The sequence below is a fragment of the Buceros rhinoceros genome, unplaced genomic scaffold (assembly GCF_000710305.1).
Source record: "Buceros rhinoceros silvestris isolate BGI_N320 unplaced genomic scaffold, ASM71030v1 scaffold44269, whole genome shotgun sequence".
NCBI lineage: Eukaryota > Metazoa > Chordata > Aves > Bucerotiformes > Bucerotidae > Buceros > Buceros rhinoceros.
In genome coordinates this window covers 27,788-42,159 of record NW_010432926.1, presented here as the reverse complement: position 1 = coordinate 42,159, position 14,372 = coordinate 27,788, and the positions used below count along the sequence as shown (strand labels likewise).

General features: G+C 36.4%; 1 protein-coding gene across 1 annotated transcript in view; it reads right to left on the bottom strand.

Moving 5' to 3' along the window:
* Positions 1-1,164: 1,164 nt before the first annotated feature.
* LOC104500309 (STE20/SPS1-related proline-alanine-rich protein kinase-like) overlaps positions 1,165-14,372 on the bottom strand; it is a gene marked incomplete at its 5' end in the record, with an annotated part of 39,113 nt that continues 25,905 nt past the window's right edge. The window contains 2 exons of the mRNA XM_010143932.1: positions 1,165-1,239; positions 4,968-5,032. Coding sequence (XP_010142234.1) covers positions 1,165-1,239; positions 4,968-5,032 — 140 coding nt within the window. The remainder of the gene's footprint in view (positions 1,240-4,967; positions 5,033-14,372) is intronic.

Below are 14,372 nucleotides of genomic sequence, written 5' to 3'. Positions count from 1 at the left end.
CCTCCGAGAAACACATCTCCAAATTTGAAAGTCTTTCTAAGGTTTGCTATCTCCGTAACATCTATATCACAGGTTAAGCATAAGACTACTTGGGTCAGAAATGTTTTCTTTGTAACAGAGTTTTACCTGATCATTGCACAAAGCCCTATTATTTTCACTCCAGCTCGGTATTTTGCAGAACTTCAAGTAAAGCTTCAACTCCATTCTTCAAGTTTTTATCACCTGTACGAAACTGGTTTCTACCATTAAGGATAAGCTGGATCAGAGGTGGACACAGTAAGCAGTCTACCTTAACGACAACAGTTCAGAGCAGCTGTAGCTCAAAGACTCCCCAGTAAAGCACAGTCAGAAGTCTCCAACAGCTTTGCTACTTTATATACCCTCTTTGCTCAGATAACTACATATATATTTATAGATATGGTACCATATGTACGGTACTTCTAGAAAACAGAGATTATTTATTTAAGCAGCCTCAGGCACATTCTTAAAACATTAATGTCTGCAAGGCACCTCCCTCTCCCTTGACAATCAGTTTGTGGACTGGCTTTTAGACGCACAACCAATAAAAGCTTGCTAATTAGTTTCAAAAAAAATCATAGAAGTTACCAAATATTTCAAAGATACATCTGAAACTTTTTTAAATAATGGGAGATTAACTGCAAATAGCACATAAATCAAGTCAAGTAATTTTCTTATTACTAGGATGTGTAATGCATAAATATATGAAAAATAAAATTCACAGTCAGTTTTAAAACTAGAATTCAAGTTTGGCTAATAATTCTTAACTTTTATATTTATGTTATTTTCTAAATTTAACAGAACACAGGCAGTATCATCAGCCACAAGTACAGTTAAAATAGTATCACTCAAAGTTTATGAAAGAAGTAAGCTTGATAGAAAATACCTTTTGTAACCAATAAATATAACCACCTGAGTGCATTTCCACAGGCTTTTCACTTAAGGGGAATCCAAATCAACTGCTAAGAGACATTTAGTAGCATTTTGAACGTTAGCAGCAGCGGTGCAGCTGTGGGCTTTGCTTGTTCTGATTTTGTGAATTGCTAGAGAATGAAGCAGAACTCAGTGTGTGCAATCAATTTTCCTTCGCATCTAAGCTGGCCTCTTCACAATCTCACAATTCAGCTTGGGGTCAAGGGACAGACATCAGCTGACACTTAACTGCGCAAACCCAATCAGTTTCACTTCGTCAGGAATCTCAGTGCCATCACAGCCAGAGGCCTGCAAGTACAAACAGAAATGTTTAGTATATCATGCTACAAAGGAAGATTGGACAGCCAGGCTATAAATATTCCCCATATTGCCTAGTCAGCAAACAGTTTACTTGAAGGAAAGCTTTCAGGCTGCTTGGTGTATTCGCTGTTAGTGCCAACCAACTGCAGCCTTAATTTTGGCAAACTCTTTTATTCAATATTAAAAATTACGAAAAAAATATTGGGAAATTAAACACTTCAGGAAACAAATTCTTTAACCCAAACTTTCTATTCTGGAGCCAAATTTGCTTTTTCATGTGAGCAGCTGTTTTCACTCATGAAAAGCAAGTAACCTACATGTATAGAATCCACCTTTTACTGTTGTGCTGTAGATACCAAATGTCTCATGAGTCCAGCTATCAAGTCTGTCTGTAATACCCATCCACTGAATTTTTAAACACAAGACTGGAGCAGTCTTTGGAGAGTAAATACTAGTATTTGCAGGACAGCTCATTTCTGGCAGTACAATCTAGTACTTAAGACGGTATAGTTGAGATTCTTCAGTAAAATCTGTCACAGTACCAACTGGTACATGTAATTAGTTCATTTTTCACAAATAACAGTAAGAATATAAAACCACCTTGCTCAGGATTGAACTGTTACTTTAGGTCCACTTTAAAAAAAACTACCTATGCTGTAGGCAAAAATATTTTTATGTTTTGATTTTTAAATAAAAAAAATCTGCCTCTGTAGGACAGAAGTGATTACATTTTAAATATTTTTTCCTGCATTCTTCATCAGTGTGGTATACAGCTCAAAATAATAATACAGTTGGATGAACAGTGTGTAATGGTAAATTACTTATGACAGATACCTTGAGATTCTTTGTTAGAACAATTGGTTCACCCTACAAAAATGCTCTTGATCCTTTTGTGCCTTAGTAGCAATTGAACCCTTTAGTGGAACTGCTTCATGTATATGCAATACAAGGAAAAGAGCTCTCAGACCTTGCACACAAGTGCACAGAATGACATAACCATTAAGTTTTCACGACCAAAGCAAACTCACTGGATACTTGTGGAAGCATCACCTCAGGCTACTCCTTCATATTTACTTTGTTCAGACACAAAGAACAGACATCATCTCTTCAAAGAGAATTTCACAAGTCTTATTCCACTGAACCAGCAAGTTAAAGGTCTGAGATCATCACAAGTGGTTACAATTAAGAGATCTCCAAATTTACTAAATAAACAGAGCTTGGATTTATACTTAAAATATCATGATAAAAAGAGCTAATGCATTAACATCATTCTATACTCTCACTAGTTATCAGACTCCTCAATAACACATCTAGATTTATATAACTTTTAATGCCTTCCTTATAAATAAATACAGTCTAATATTTAATGCACCTAGAACCTATTAGCTTGTATTTTGTTCTTAGCATAAATAAAACTACTATTCACAAACTGCAGCATAAAATAAAAGCTCTTAGTATCTGCAATTCAGTTTAGTATCTGAAAGCAATCTTTCATTAAAAGGTTTCTTCCTCCCTTTTTTAAGTGAAAGATCCTTACGTAAAATGCAAATTATGCTGCACAATAATTTTGTGTTTCCTTGAGCACTGCCAAGATTACTTGTCTATTATTAAATCAGCTTCCTTCCCAAAGCATGGACAGCTGGATCCTGCAGGGAAGTCACCATCCTGTGTTAGCCAAGATAGCTAGGGCAGGTTTAGTACTATAGATGTTCTGCAGAATAGTATCATTGGAAGATCAAAGATGCACTGGTAAAAAAACATGCAAGAAGGAGATGCAACCCTGAAGACAGATTTGTCCAGGTGCCTCACTTTAATAACTTTCTTAACCATTTTGGCAATAATTAAAGACAAAAATGGTTACGGTAAGTTGTTCTTTTTTTTTTTTTCTCCTAAAGACAAGAATGCTTGCTGTTAGAAGTATTATATACTAGCAAAAGCAATTTGCAAGCAATAAAATACTAACCAGATTCCTTGTCTGTGAATAGTATTAATTGATCTCCAAGACTAAAGAGCACTTTTCAATTGATTCTCTGAATAGGTACAGGATTAGACCTTGAATCCCCATGAAATATTTACCAACAAAACGTGTTTTAATCAAGTTGTACACAAGTGCTCTCAAAGTCAGTGAGACCTTGCTAAGAGGTAGCAAAGATTCAGTGGTGCAAATATATATATATATTTTTTTAAAAAAATGACAGAGTTGTCCTAGGCAACAATTCATTTAGCAACTCCACAATAGAGAAACAGGCAGAAATGGAACATAAACTAAACTAATCCAAGGATATGAATAAAATAGGATAATTGTGGTTATGATCTTTTCCCAGGGAGGAGGAAACTAAAGCAGGAAAGCTAGGTTAAAAACCTCAGGAATTGTTACGTAGCCAACGGAACTTAACTTGAGAAGGGACAAAGACACTGGTTTTGGATTGTCTATCGATTCTGATTACAGGAAGGAGTAGGATTATAACAGCATTCACTCACTGGAATCTGAAATATCACGTGACACTGACTGCATCCCAGCAATAAATTCAACTGAATCACAGGAATACACTAACCTAAATTTTCAAGTGGATTTGTTTTCAGTGTATATAAACATTAACTGCGTAAAGCAGAAATCCAGACTTGGATTATCGATACATCTAAATGCTCTTGGTGGGATGCCATACACAATAAAGCTATGTCAGATGTTTAGACAGCAAGAACACAGATCAGCTGCAAAAAGAGAAGCATCAGCCTTTAAGCTATATTTAGACAGTAAGGGCCACAGAAACAAAACAAGTTGAGTTACCTGTCTTTACTCTCCCACCCCAAACCCTTCTCAAAAGAAACATGTATGTTCTGGTGGTCTTACTTGACTGTACAGCAAAAATGAGTCCAAATGATTCGGTCAGTTAAAACTACTCAATTCTACATTTAAAAAATGACATGGAAAGAACAATCCTGACTTAACAGATTATTGACAACTAGGTCACTTACTTTTTACAAACGTCTCTCTACAGCCCATCTGAAGCAGCTGCTTTTATAAACAAAGCTGTGTTTCTGGAGACCTGCTTATCTGACACTCACTCTAGTCTTTCATACACGGCTGAGTCACTCAGCAAAGGGTGCTGAAAGCTAATTGGTAAGAGTTTGGTATTTCCATAGCTAATCATTCAATAGCTTTAAGTATGTACATTTTTAACTTAATTTTAGCAAGAAAAAAGATCAGCTTGCAAGTGTGGATGGTCAGTTGAAACAAGGTTGAAGGGAAGAACTAAGCAAGCAGTGGAAAGGGTGACTACATGCAAGAAAAAAGGTGGGAAGTGTTGGAAAAAATGGGATTGGAATAAAACATCCATTAGCAGACAACACATCAGCCAGGGCAGAGGTGAGAGGGGGTGGTTAACCTCACAGCCTCAGTTTTCTTTGCTTTACTTGTTTCTGCAATTCTTCCCAGAGGTTTTCTCCCTGCAGTTTCTCACCTAAACCTCAGACTTCCTCAGAACTCATGTGAACGAACCTCCTTCTGCCTGCACAGTTACTGAGTTGTGTGACTGTACCTATCCCTAATGTCTTATCAAAATAGGATTTAGGTTTTCTTCTCTTACGTACAGTAAGTTCAATCATCTTATCTATCAACACATTTATTCAGCAATACAGTTGTAAATGAAATAAAATTCAGACTCTGTGTGAACCATGATAATCAGTTTGTTTTTTCCCTTTGTGCTTTTACTTACCAGCTTAAAAGTCAATGTTTTCAAGGCCTTTGGATCATCTACTATCTTCTGCAAGTTAGCAGCAACTGTAAAAAAAAGAAAGTACGGAAAAAAATATTTACAGAAAATCGCATTCAACAGGACATCAAGCCTCACGTTTAAATCTTCTACTTAATTCTACACACATACACATCTGTAAATTACCACTTGAATAATTCCATCACTCTCTAGCTGTCATTCGAAAGTCAGAGGGCAGATGGGCTGTCATAAATCCTACCTCTTCTCTTTTGCATTAACTGATACTTTGTGACTCTCTGAACTGATTCAGAGGAAAAATCTGCCTGAAAACCAAATGACAGAAGAAAAATAACTACTAATTTTCAGCTTAGTCTCTTCCATAAACAATTAACAATCACACGAATGCAAGTGCAAGGAAAACGGGAGAACTGCACAGCCGAGGATAAGCTGATGATTGTTATCATTTACATCACATTTCTACTATAGCCAGGGCCACCATCAGCACCAGTTTCTAGGAGAAGGCTGGGCTCACTGTCCCCTCTAACTTCTGTTTCTCCTGGCTTTACGTATGTGCTTCTGTCCCCTTTTTTGGCCTGCCGTTAGTACTCTTGGTGATCTGTTACAGCTCACTTCCAAAAGAAAAATAAGCGAAAGTAAGTGTGATACAAAAGGAGCTGATCTTCAAACTACTCTCTCATTAAGCATGAGATTTGTTATTTAACAACAATAAGCAGTTTAACTAGAGCTACAGAGCTCAAGTGTCCATAGAAGGAAGCTGTACACTGTAACAGGAGTAGCAGAAAGGGAATAATTTACTCCTTGAAAGCAGAGGAGGAGGCAGAAAAACACTAAACACTTTTCCTGTCAAAACACCTAAGTCATACTTTTAATTGGTTTATGTTTTACAATATTGCTACCTTTAATCTTGACAAAAAAATTGGCTGCCTTCAGCTTTGTAGGCTTACTAAACTCGCTTGCCAGTTTTGAATAGTCATAGATCCTAAGCTCAGATCGAATCACTGAGAGCCTTTGTTCAAGACTGACTGTTGAGCCCAGGGTGTCAACAGGACATCAACATGAGATAAGACTCCACACTTGGCAGAGCTGTTAGACAAGATTTTAAAAAGAAAATAGACAGGAATTAAGTAGCAGACATTTCTAAGTACACTGAGCAGATAAGCACCGTAAAGCAGAGAAGCAAGAAAACAGATGTTCTTCATAAGGTGGAAGATAAAAAGCAAACATTTGATGTTGAATGTCCTACCGCTTCAAACTTGGTTTCCTTCTCCCTTCATCTTCTAACATAACGATAAAATTCTCACTCCTACCATGCCTCATCATATATGACTCACTGTGTAATACAGAAATTGGCCTTCCAGAGGCAAGTACAGTATCTGGCAAGGGAATTTAGAGAAGTAAACAACTAGGCCAATCTACCACTGTTAAATGCAAATGAAATGTTCTGGGGTCTCATTTTCTTTATATCCTTGAAATGGCACCAAGGATTGTTTATACACCTGTAACAAATTTGACCATGGATGAAAGGATGTTTAAAACTAAAAAGAAGCCTTAAGAACAAGCACAAGGTACATTTTGTAGAGAAAACTTTTTGGGAAGAAAAAAATTAACCTTCACAGTTAAATGAACTCAACTACAGGCACTACAATATAAAGTCTTTCTGTCTTTAAAGCTTCGTTTTTCTTAATCTTCTTTATTCTAGTCATGACAAACTTTTTTTTTATTTTAATCACACAATTCACTTCCAAATCAGTATGTCAATTTTATTGCAATATCTCCTACCTGATAAAAAACATGCAAATACACATAATGCTTGCCATGACAATTAATACTTAGAATCATACATGCAGGCAAAATGGAGTGTTCAGCCTCGTGGCTCCTGAAGCCAGGATAGAATAGCTTCAATTTTTTATTTCTTTAAAATGTATAAAATAGGATCATGAACTCATGAGCAGCTCTGGCTCATCCAAACTCCTTTAAAACATATCTTAAAAAAAAAAAAATTAAAAAAATTCTGAATTCTCCAGCTAGTGTTAGCTGGCTTCACTGAAATGGAGACACGGTGCTACAAAACCAGATAGGAGTTGGGTCCTAAATCCAACGATTTCTAAGTTCATCTATAATGTTACAAAAAGTTGAGCTTCAAACGCCCGCTCAACTTCAGGAGAGGCAGCCTTCCATTTAATGTTGAGCAGCCGTAGAACAACTGAAGGCAAGTCTGTACGCTGCTTGGCTCTTTTGCAAAAAATTTCCACCTCCCCTTAAGCAAAATTACTGGCAAAGTTATCATGACTGCACTCGCAACCAGCAGCCCATTATCAGCAAGTGTTTTAATTAACTATCATGCAGTGGAAAGTGGTGCTGAGCACTTCACAAGTAGAATCAAAGTCTTAAAACCCCCTAACCTTGCTGCTGATTCTTTATCAGGGAGCAAACTAAAATTTTCAAAGCAATAGCAAAATATAAACTAGTAACACGTGTAAAGGTTAATTTAAATTTTATTTTTGTTAATTAAAAAGCATACAGAAAGGAGTGATATTTTAGATGGCTCTCATTCTTCAAGAAAACTGCTTTTCAAAGAACAGTGCTCATTAAAATGCCACAGGGACAAAGTTTTACTTGTTCATTTGTCTTTACTTTTAATATGAACACAAGGCAAAAATTTTTATGTACAAAATGCTAGAAAAACATCTGAAGCAAGCATATGAAATATGCTTTATTTTTGCTTCTCTGATAGGCTGTAACTAGAGGAGGATATGTTTAATCAAACAGATTAGGAGGATTTAAGGGAGTAATGCCAGATGTTTTCAGACTACACTTGAAAATGAGAAAGCAGACCTGCAAAGAGTCCATAATATTAGAATACACGTTCACATATAAAAGTGTCACACCTGCAGTTTCCGACAGAGACATCTTTTCAATTTCAATTACACGCATTCAGCGTTTTTCAAGTAAAACTAACATTTCACCTGTGACTTTTGTTACTCTGTGTTTTACATTTTCTGGTCTTTACACAATGGCAATAAAAATGATTTTGCCAAAACAATGTCATTAATCCCATTCAGCCAAGCTACCATGAATGCAAATACCCCAAAGGCCTGCTCTTTCTGCAACATCTGAAAATGTAATTAATATCAACTAAGAATCAAATACGTATGTGTAATTACCTAGCAAAACCTGTTGATGTATTTTTCATTTTTCTAACTCCTTGATTTTGTTTTGCTAGGACTTGTCCTTATTTAGACCATAAGGCCAACAATAGAGGCAACCGTCTGAATTTGGATACCTAAGTCTGCATTTCAGGAAACAATTTAAAATACGGTTCATTTTATTTAGGGATGAGACCACCATTATCCTTTTCACCTTAGTGCAAGTCAAAAGTTCTAGGACCTCAGTAAGTACATAGCACTGGGTTTGTCTTGAATATCTGGGCTCAGCTGGTAACTGGAATCTTTTGGGGCCTGACACAGTTAGGAAAAATAGCAGTAACCCATGAACAGCATCTCTAGTTGAGATAACTTCCTTTAAAAATAGAGCCTACAGCACAGGCAGCAGAAGCCATCCAAGCAGTTGAAACTCCCTCATAAAAGCCAGCCTGCAGTACCTTCCAATTATTTCTCCAGAAAGCTTGAGGATCTCATCCTAACTACAGCCTCAAAGAGCCTCAAAATTGTAAGTACAGTGGAATACCCATCCTACTTTAAACGCAACTAAATTAAACTATCAGTTGCATTAAATATGACTTACCACTCTTACAATCGTAATTCTAAACTTAGGATTATTACTAAACCTACACAGTTTGGACCACTAAGTACGCAAAGTTTCCTAAGAGACTCAGAGAAATTCATACCAGACCTACATTCACAACAATGAACATGCTTGTATGTTCTTACATACAAGCAGTTGCTGCTACTGTTCAGCCCTGCTCAAAATTCCTGATCACATCAGGCAAGAAAGAAAAACAGCTACTAAGTTTAGGCTCTTTTCATCAAGGAAAATTATTTACACTCACCCTCCTAGTACAGTTAATGTACAAAGGCTTAATTTGGCTTAAATATAAAAAAAGAGCTTAAAGTTTCTAAACCAAACCACAGCTGCAAACACTACAGAGAAAAACAACTATCCCACTCTCACCACCTCTCCCTCCTCCATGTTCCCAACAATTCTTCTATTGCAAGTCAGAGAACAAAGTCAATTTAATACAGTAATGCTTTCCCTCAAGTGGAAAGGAATTTCACATTAGGAGTTTCTAAAGAGTTAGGAATCATTCTCTCCAATGACAAATTGTTTGGAAAAGTGGAGAGTGTTGTAAAATATGTGTCTCTGGATTCTACTTTACACTTTATCTCTAAAGTTAAACGTACTACAGTTCCTACTGACAAAGCCATTTTTCTCTGAAGTACTCTGAAGTCGTGTCTTGGAGGTTGCACTTCTGAAATTCATAGTAGGTTAGTTTGCCTGTAAGCAGCACTAATTGACAATTTCAAATCCTGCTGGGAATTCACTCTTTCTGTAAGGCCTGGATATACTAGGCTCAACTTCATTTTGCAGAGCGTTTTCCCAAGATGCTATGGCCATGCTCCTACAAAAGTTAGAAGAGGAATCATGAACAAGATAACTGTAGGAAAAGATTAAGTGGTGATGGAGAAACCTTCGCCAGCAGTAGTACGCTTCAAAACATGCCTTGGAGCAAAAGCCCTCTTCAGACATTAGCAGAAGTTAGCATAACAGGCTTTTGTTGTTTACAACAATAAAAGAGGTGCCCATCCACTTTCTTCAGAAGGCTTCTGAAGGACATATCATCGGCCTGGGTACCACTAATCATTACCGGTTCTTTTGCAGATTTTGCTCAGTGACAAATGGTGTGGAACACTGTCAAAATAAGCATCTGCACTTGCAGAACACACAATAGGATAAAAGCATATAAATGAAACATAAACCCCAGCATATAAATACACGCAACTCAGGCTGCTAATTGCACATGTAATAAATAAATTAAAAAAAAAAAACCCACATAACTACAGTCCTCTAGGATACATATTTATGTAGAATCTACTACAAACCACTCTTGGCTATATGACATCAATGACATCAGTTTCAATTTTTAAATAACTGATCAACATAAACCAAGGTAACAGAACAAAAAAGGCAATCTTCAAGATCATAAATAAACATAAGAGAAAAACCATACTTTGGGCAGTCTCAAATAGCTGTTTTGTCCCTGTAATGTGACAGGACTCTGCCTGCTTATTTTAAATTCTTAACACAGCACAAAACTTAACCTTAATGGCTTTTCAATAGGGAAAACTGGAAAAAGTTAAAACTAATGAGACAGTAAATAAAGCTATATGAAGTACAGTAGAACTATTTCCAGTACAACGCCGACCCAGCCAACTGAGCCGGAGCCATCTGGCATAAACACAGACACAAGCAGAATCTAAAGCCTGAGATGTTATTTCCGGGGTGCTCTCAAAATAATGATTCATCTGCTTTCCCATTTTGAATAGAATGGATGGGGAACCTCTGACAGTATGCTGAGGTTCATCAGCTTGCAAAGCTATTGCATAATGTAATCCTGAAATTCAGGTAAGAGGAAAAGGAAAAACATTATTCAGGCACGAAATCACTGTCACAAAAAACCCTGAAAAATTATAAGCTCTGAGAAAATGAAGAATATTTTAATAAGTGAAAAGAGAAATAATTTTTATGTAGTCCAAAACTCAGTCTATAATAGCTACCTTCAGCTGGTGTCTACTTCATCAGTGGTATTGCTGTTAGAGAGGCCAAACTCAAAGCTCCACAGATTTATTGGCTCTCCTGCCGATTGTTTCAAATATTACCTCCTCCACAACTGTAGGCAGTTATTTTGTCATTTTTCATCTGATACATGGAGTTCTACATAATTAACTGCCTTGAGAGTCTGCTGATGTGAGGATTAATGCTGTATTTTCCTGTATTGGTCTTAGGAAGCAGGATATCTGACTGTCAGGGAACACTTTTCAATGGAATTACCACTCCAGAAAACTCAGCTGCTGGTTGGGCTTTCCTCCAAAGGGTTGAATTTATTATGCAAGCTCTTGAGACAGCCTCACGTATTCCAAGAGGTTCATTCAATATATACATTCACTTATATTTCATACTACACAGTGGTTTTCATGTATTTGCGAGTTCATAACAAAATCTAAGTTTTAAAACCTAGCCAGCACTGGATGATAGTATACTATGCAAACAAGCACAGTAATCAACTTTAGAGCTTTTGGTAACAATTCCTCCAGATCTCTGACGTCCTTCTCATTATCTAATAGGTCACAAAGTGGCTGCATGAAAGATTAAAAGGCTTTTCAGAGAGAGGTCAAAGAGGTCTTTCAAGTCCAGCGTGTTTCTATTAGCTCACCATTCAGGATGCTAGTCATAAAATCCCTTTTGTTTATGTTGCTTGAGAACAGTAGCAAGGGGAAATATTAAAGCATTTTGAGATCTGTGACAACTAACTAACAAGTGTTTATTGCTAGAGGACTGCAAGGAGCTAGACACGATCTTATAAGAAATAAAAGAATATAGAAAGATCAGCAGCAAGCTTGGCTTTTTTTCTGAAGAAGCTACTGGACACGGGTAAGGCAAAAACATAAAATCATTTAGAACTCTATTATTTATGAAGAGGCTGTCATTAGGAATTTATCAAAGGGAGATTTAAGGCTCACAAATCTGACCGAATTCTCAAAGTACATTGCTGAATCAGTAAATATAGATAAAGACAGTGGAAACTATCTCCATTTCAACATGTAATATTTTAATATGCAACAGCTTGATCTGCAGCCTTAAAATCAGAAAAAGAGGACAGCTACAGGACAACAGAAGGCCAAAGACACACACGCACATATATATATCTCCCTGATTGACCTCCACAGACACATAAAAACTTTAAATACTTATCCTTGCTCAAACTGAGAAAATAAGAGTTCGTGGAATAATAGAAGACTTCAAATGTCATCACATTAAGCATGGGGTATCAATACCCAGGGGTCACAGACAAAAATTGGAAAACAAGACTGATAGAGGAATATCTAAGATTTCATTTTTCTGTAGGTAGCTGATGGAAAAATTTCCACACAACAGAAGCCAGTATATTTTATGAAACAGGAGCACTGTATCAAAATGGAACACGAAACAAGCCAAGTGCTAGGAATCTACCCATTTCAATTCCAGTGACGCACTATTAAACTCATAAATTCTCAATTATTTAGTATAGATATCTGATCCCAAGGTAATGTTTTACATTCTACAATCCATGAAGAAAAAAGACTAGAGATTGAAATTGTGCTAACTGTTTTTACTGATTAAAATATTAATATAACTGAATTGTACCTTTTCCCAGAAACTTATGGAAAAATAGAAGGTGGATATTTCAGACTGATTTTTTTCCGCCCCAGAGAGTGTGAAGAATATCTGGGCAAACTGCATATTTAAAACAAAAAAGTGTTATAAAAAGCTAAGTAGAATACATTTGGATACTCAGAGGCTTATCTACTTCACACCCTGATTCTGCATGTGTCTCATGGGGTAGATCCAGGAAGGTGAGGGAGGCTTATACAGAGTTTTCACAATTTCCCCTTCATTTTGAAAAATGCATTTTGAGGATCCTGAGTATTCTAAACCTCAGTCTAGTCTCCAATGAACATTTAAATAAAAATTTAGACTTGCTGCCCAACATTGCTAGCATTGCTAGCAGGGATATTTAACAAGCCTGAGACATTACACTAAATTGTGCTCATAAATTCTCTATACTAAAGAATGAGTCAGAGTACAAGGTTGAAAAAAATAATTTACAGTGACTGTAGAAAGCAAGAGCTAGCTTTCAGACAAAGGTTTTGACAACAGTTTGATAGTCATCAATATACTGAAGACAGCTCTAAAAGTGTCTTCACCATGCTGGATTAGAGTTGAAATGTAGGTCCCTGCAGAAATAAGGCAGGTCACATTCTGCTATGCATATTATTACCTGGTAATATCCTCTCCCCATCAGATCTTCACAACTCCTCCTGTCCTGAGTTCTGCTATGAATTATAGATATTGTTCTGACAAAACTATTAAGAAGATGAAATAGCAGCCAGGCTACTTCAATACCTTATAGCTGAAACTTGAAACAAGGGAAAATACATTTAGAAAAGACTCCCTGATGTGCAGGAGTTACGTTCTGAAATAGACTACTTCTAGTTTGAAGAACCTCAATAAATCCTTATTTTGACATACTAACCGCTTGCAGAGAAGTAAATGCCAAGGAAACAAATAACAGGAACTAAATTACTGTTGAAAAGAGGAACATTACTTACATCCCTGTCTTTGCAATTTCAGACTCAAATTCACAGGTTGTTTTGGTTTTGGTTTTTCTTTTTTTTTAACTAGAAAGGAAAGACCTCAAAACTAGATTTCAGACCTATGAGGGCAGGGAAAACACTTCAGGCCCAAGAGTTTATCACTTACTGGATCAGGCAAAACCCAAACGAATCCCTCTAATAAGCAGATGGATTTATTCCTTGTTTACACAACCAAGAAGGCACTGGTGGACTGCACGCTGAAACAAGGAACCTTCTTTGCAGACAACTGCCAATTCCACCTAAAAATTATTATTTACTTGATCATGGCTATAAGATAAGCACATTTACTATGATACATGAATACACATATACACATAAAGAATAATTTGCACACTGGGAGAGTACCTCCAATAAATAGTCACATATTTATATTTTTGCCACAATCACCCTGAAAATTTAGCAAGGTGGGAACTTGCACGAAACCTGCCAGTTTCACACAATATACCTTCTCAAATGTACCTTTTACATACAACACATATAGCTAAAATAACTTTGAAGATGCAATTAGACGCAAAGCTTGATTACCTGTGGGTGTACCTCAAGCTTCCAGAACTCCTGGCAGTCTAGTTTTATGAATCACTCTTCAATGCATTAGCTCTAAATGAGCCAGATGTGTTGAAATATCCTTAGTTAAATGTAACATCCTTAGTTAAACCCTGGGGATTTTAGAGATATTCTCCTATCTGTAATGCATGTGCATATCTTGCTAAAGAGATATGGAGTTATGTGCATATGTTGAAGGCCAAGAGTTTCTACAAAATTACTTAAACACCAGTCAGGTTTTAATTAAATCTATACATTTCCTTTCCGGACAATACATTAAAAGGTAAACACAAAGTACTTAGTCTATTGTTTGAAATTAATTGTTAAGATCTATAAAGGCATTTCTCATGAGAAAGTTTTGAGTACATTGTGCTTTGGAACATATAAAAACATGATAGGCGTAAGTAAAAATACATTTATTTCACTCAGTTTGAACCAGAAAAATAAACATACACAAGCAAAACCAAAACTT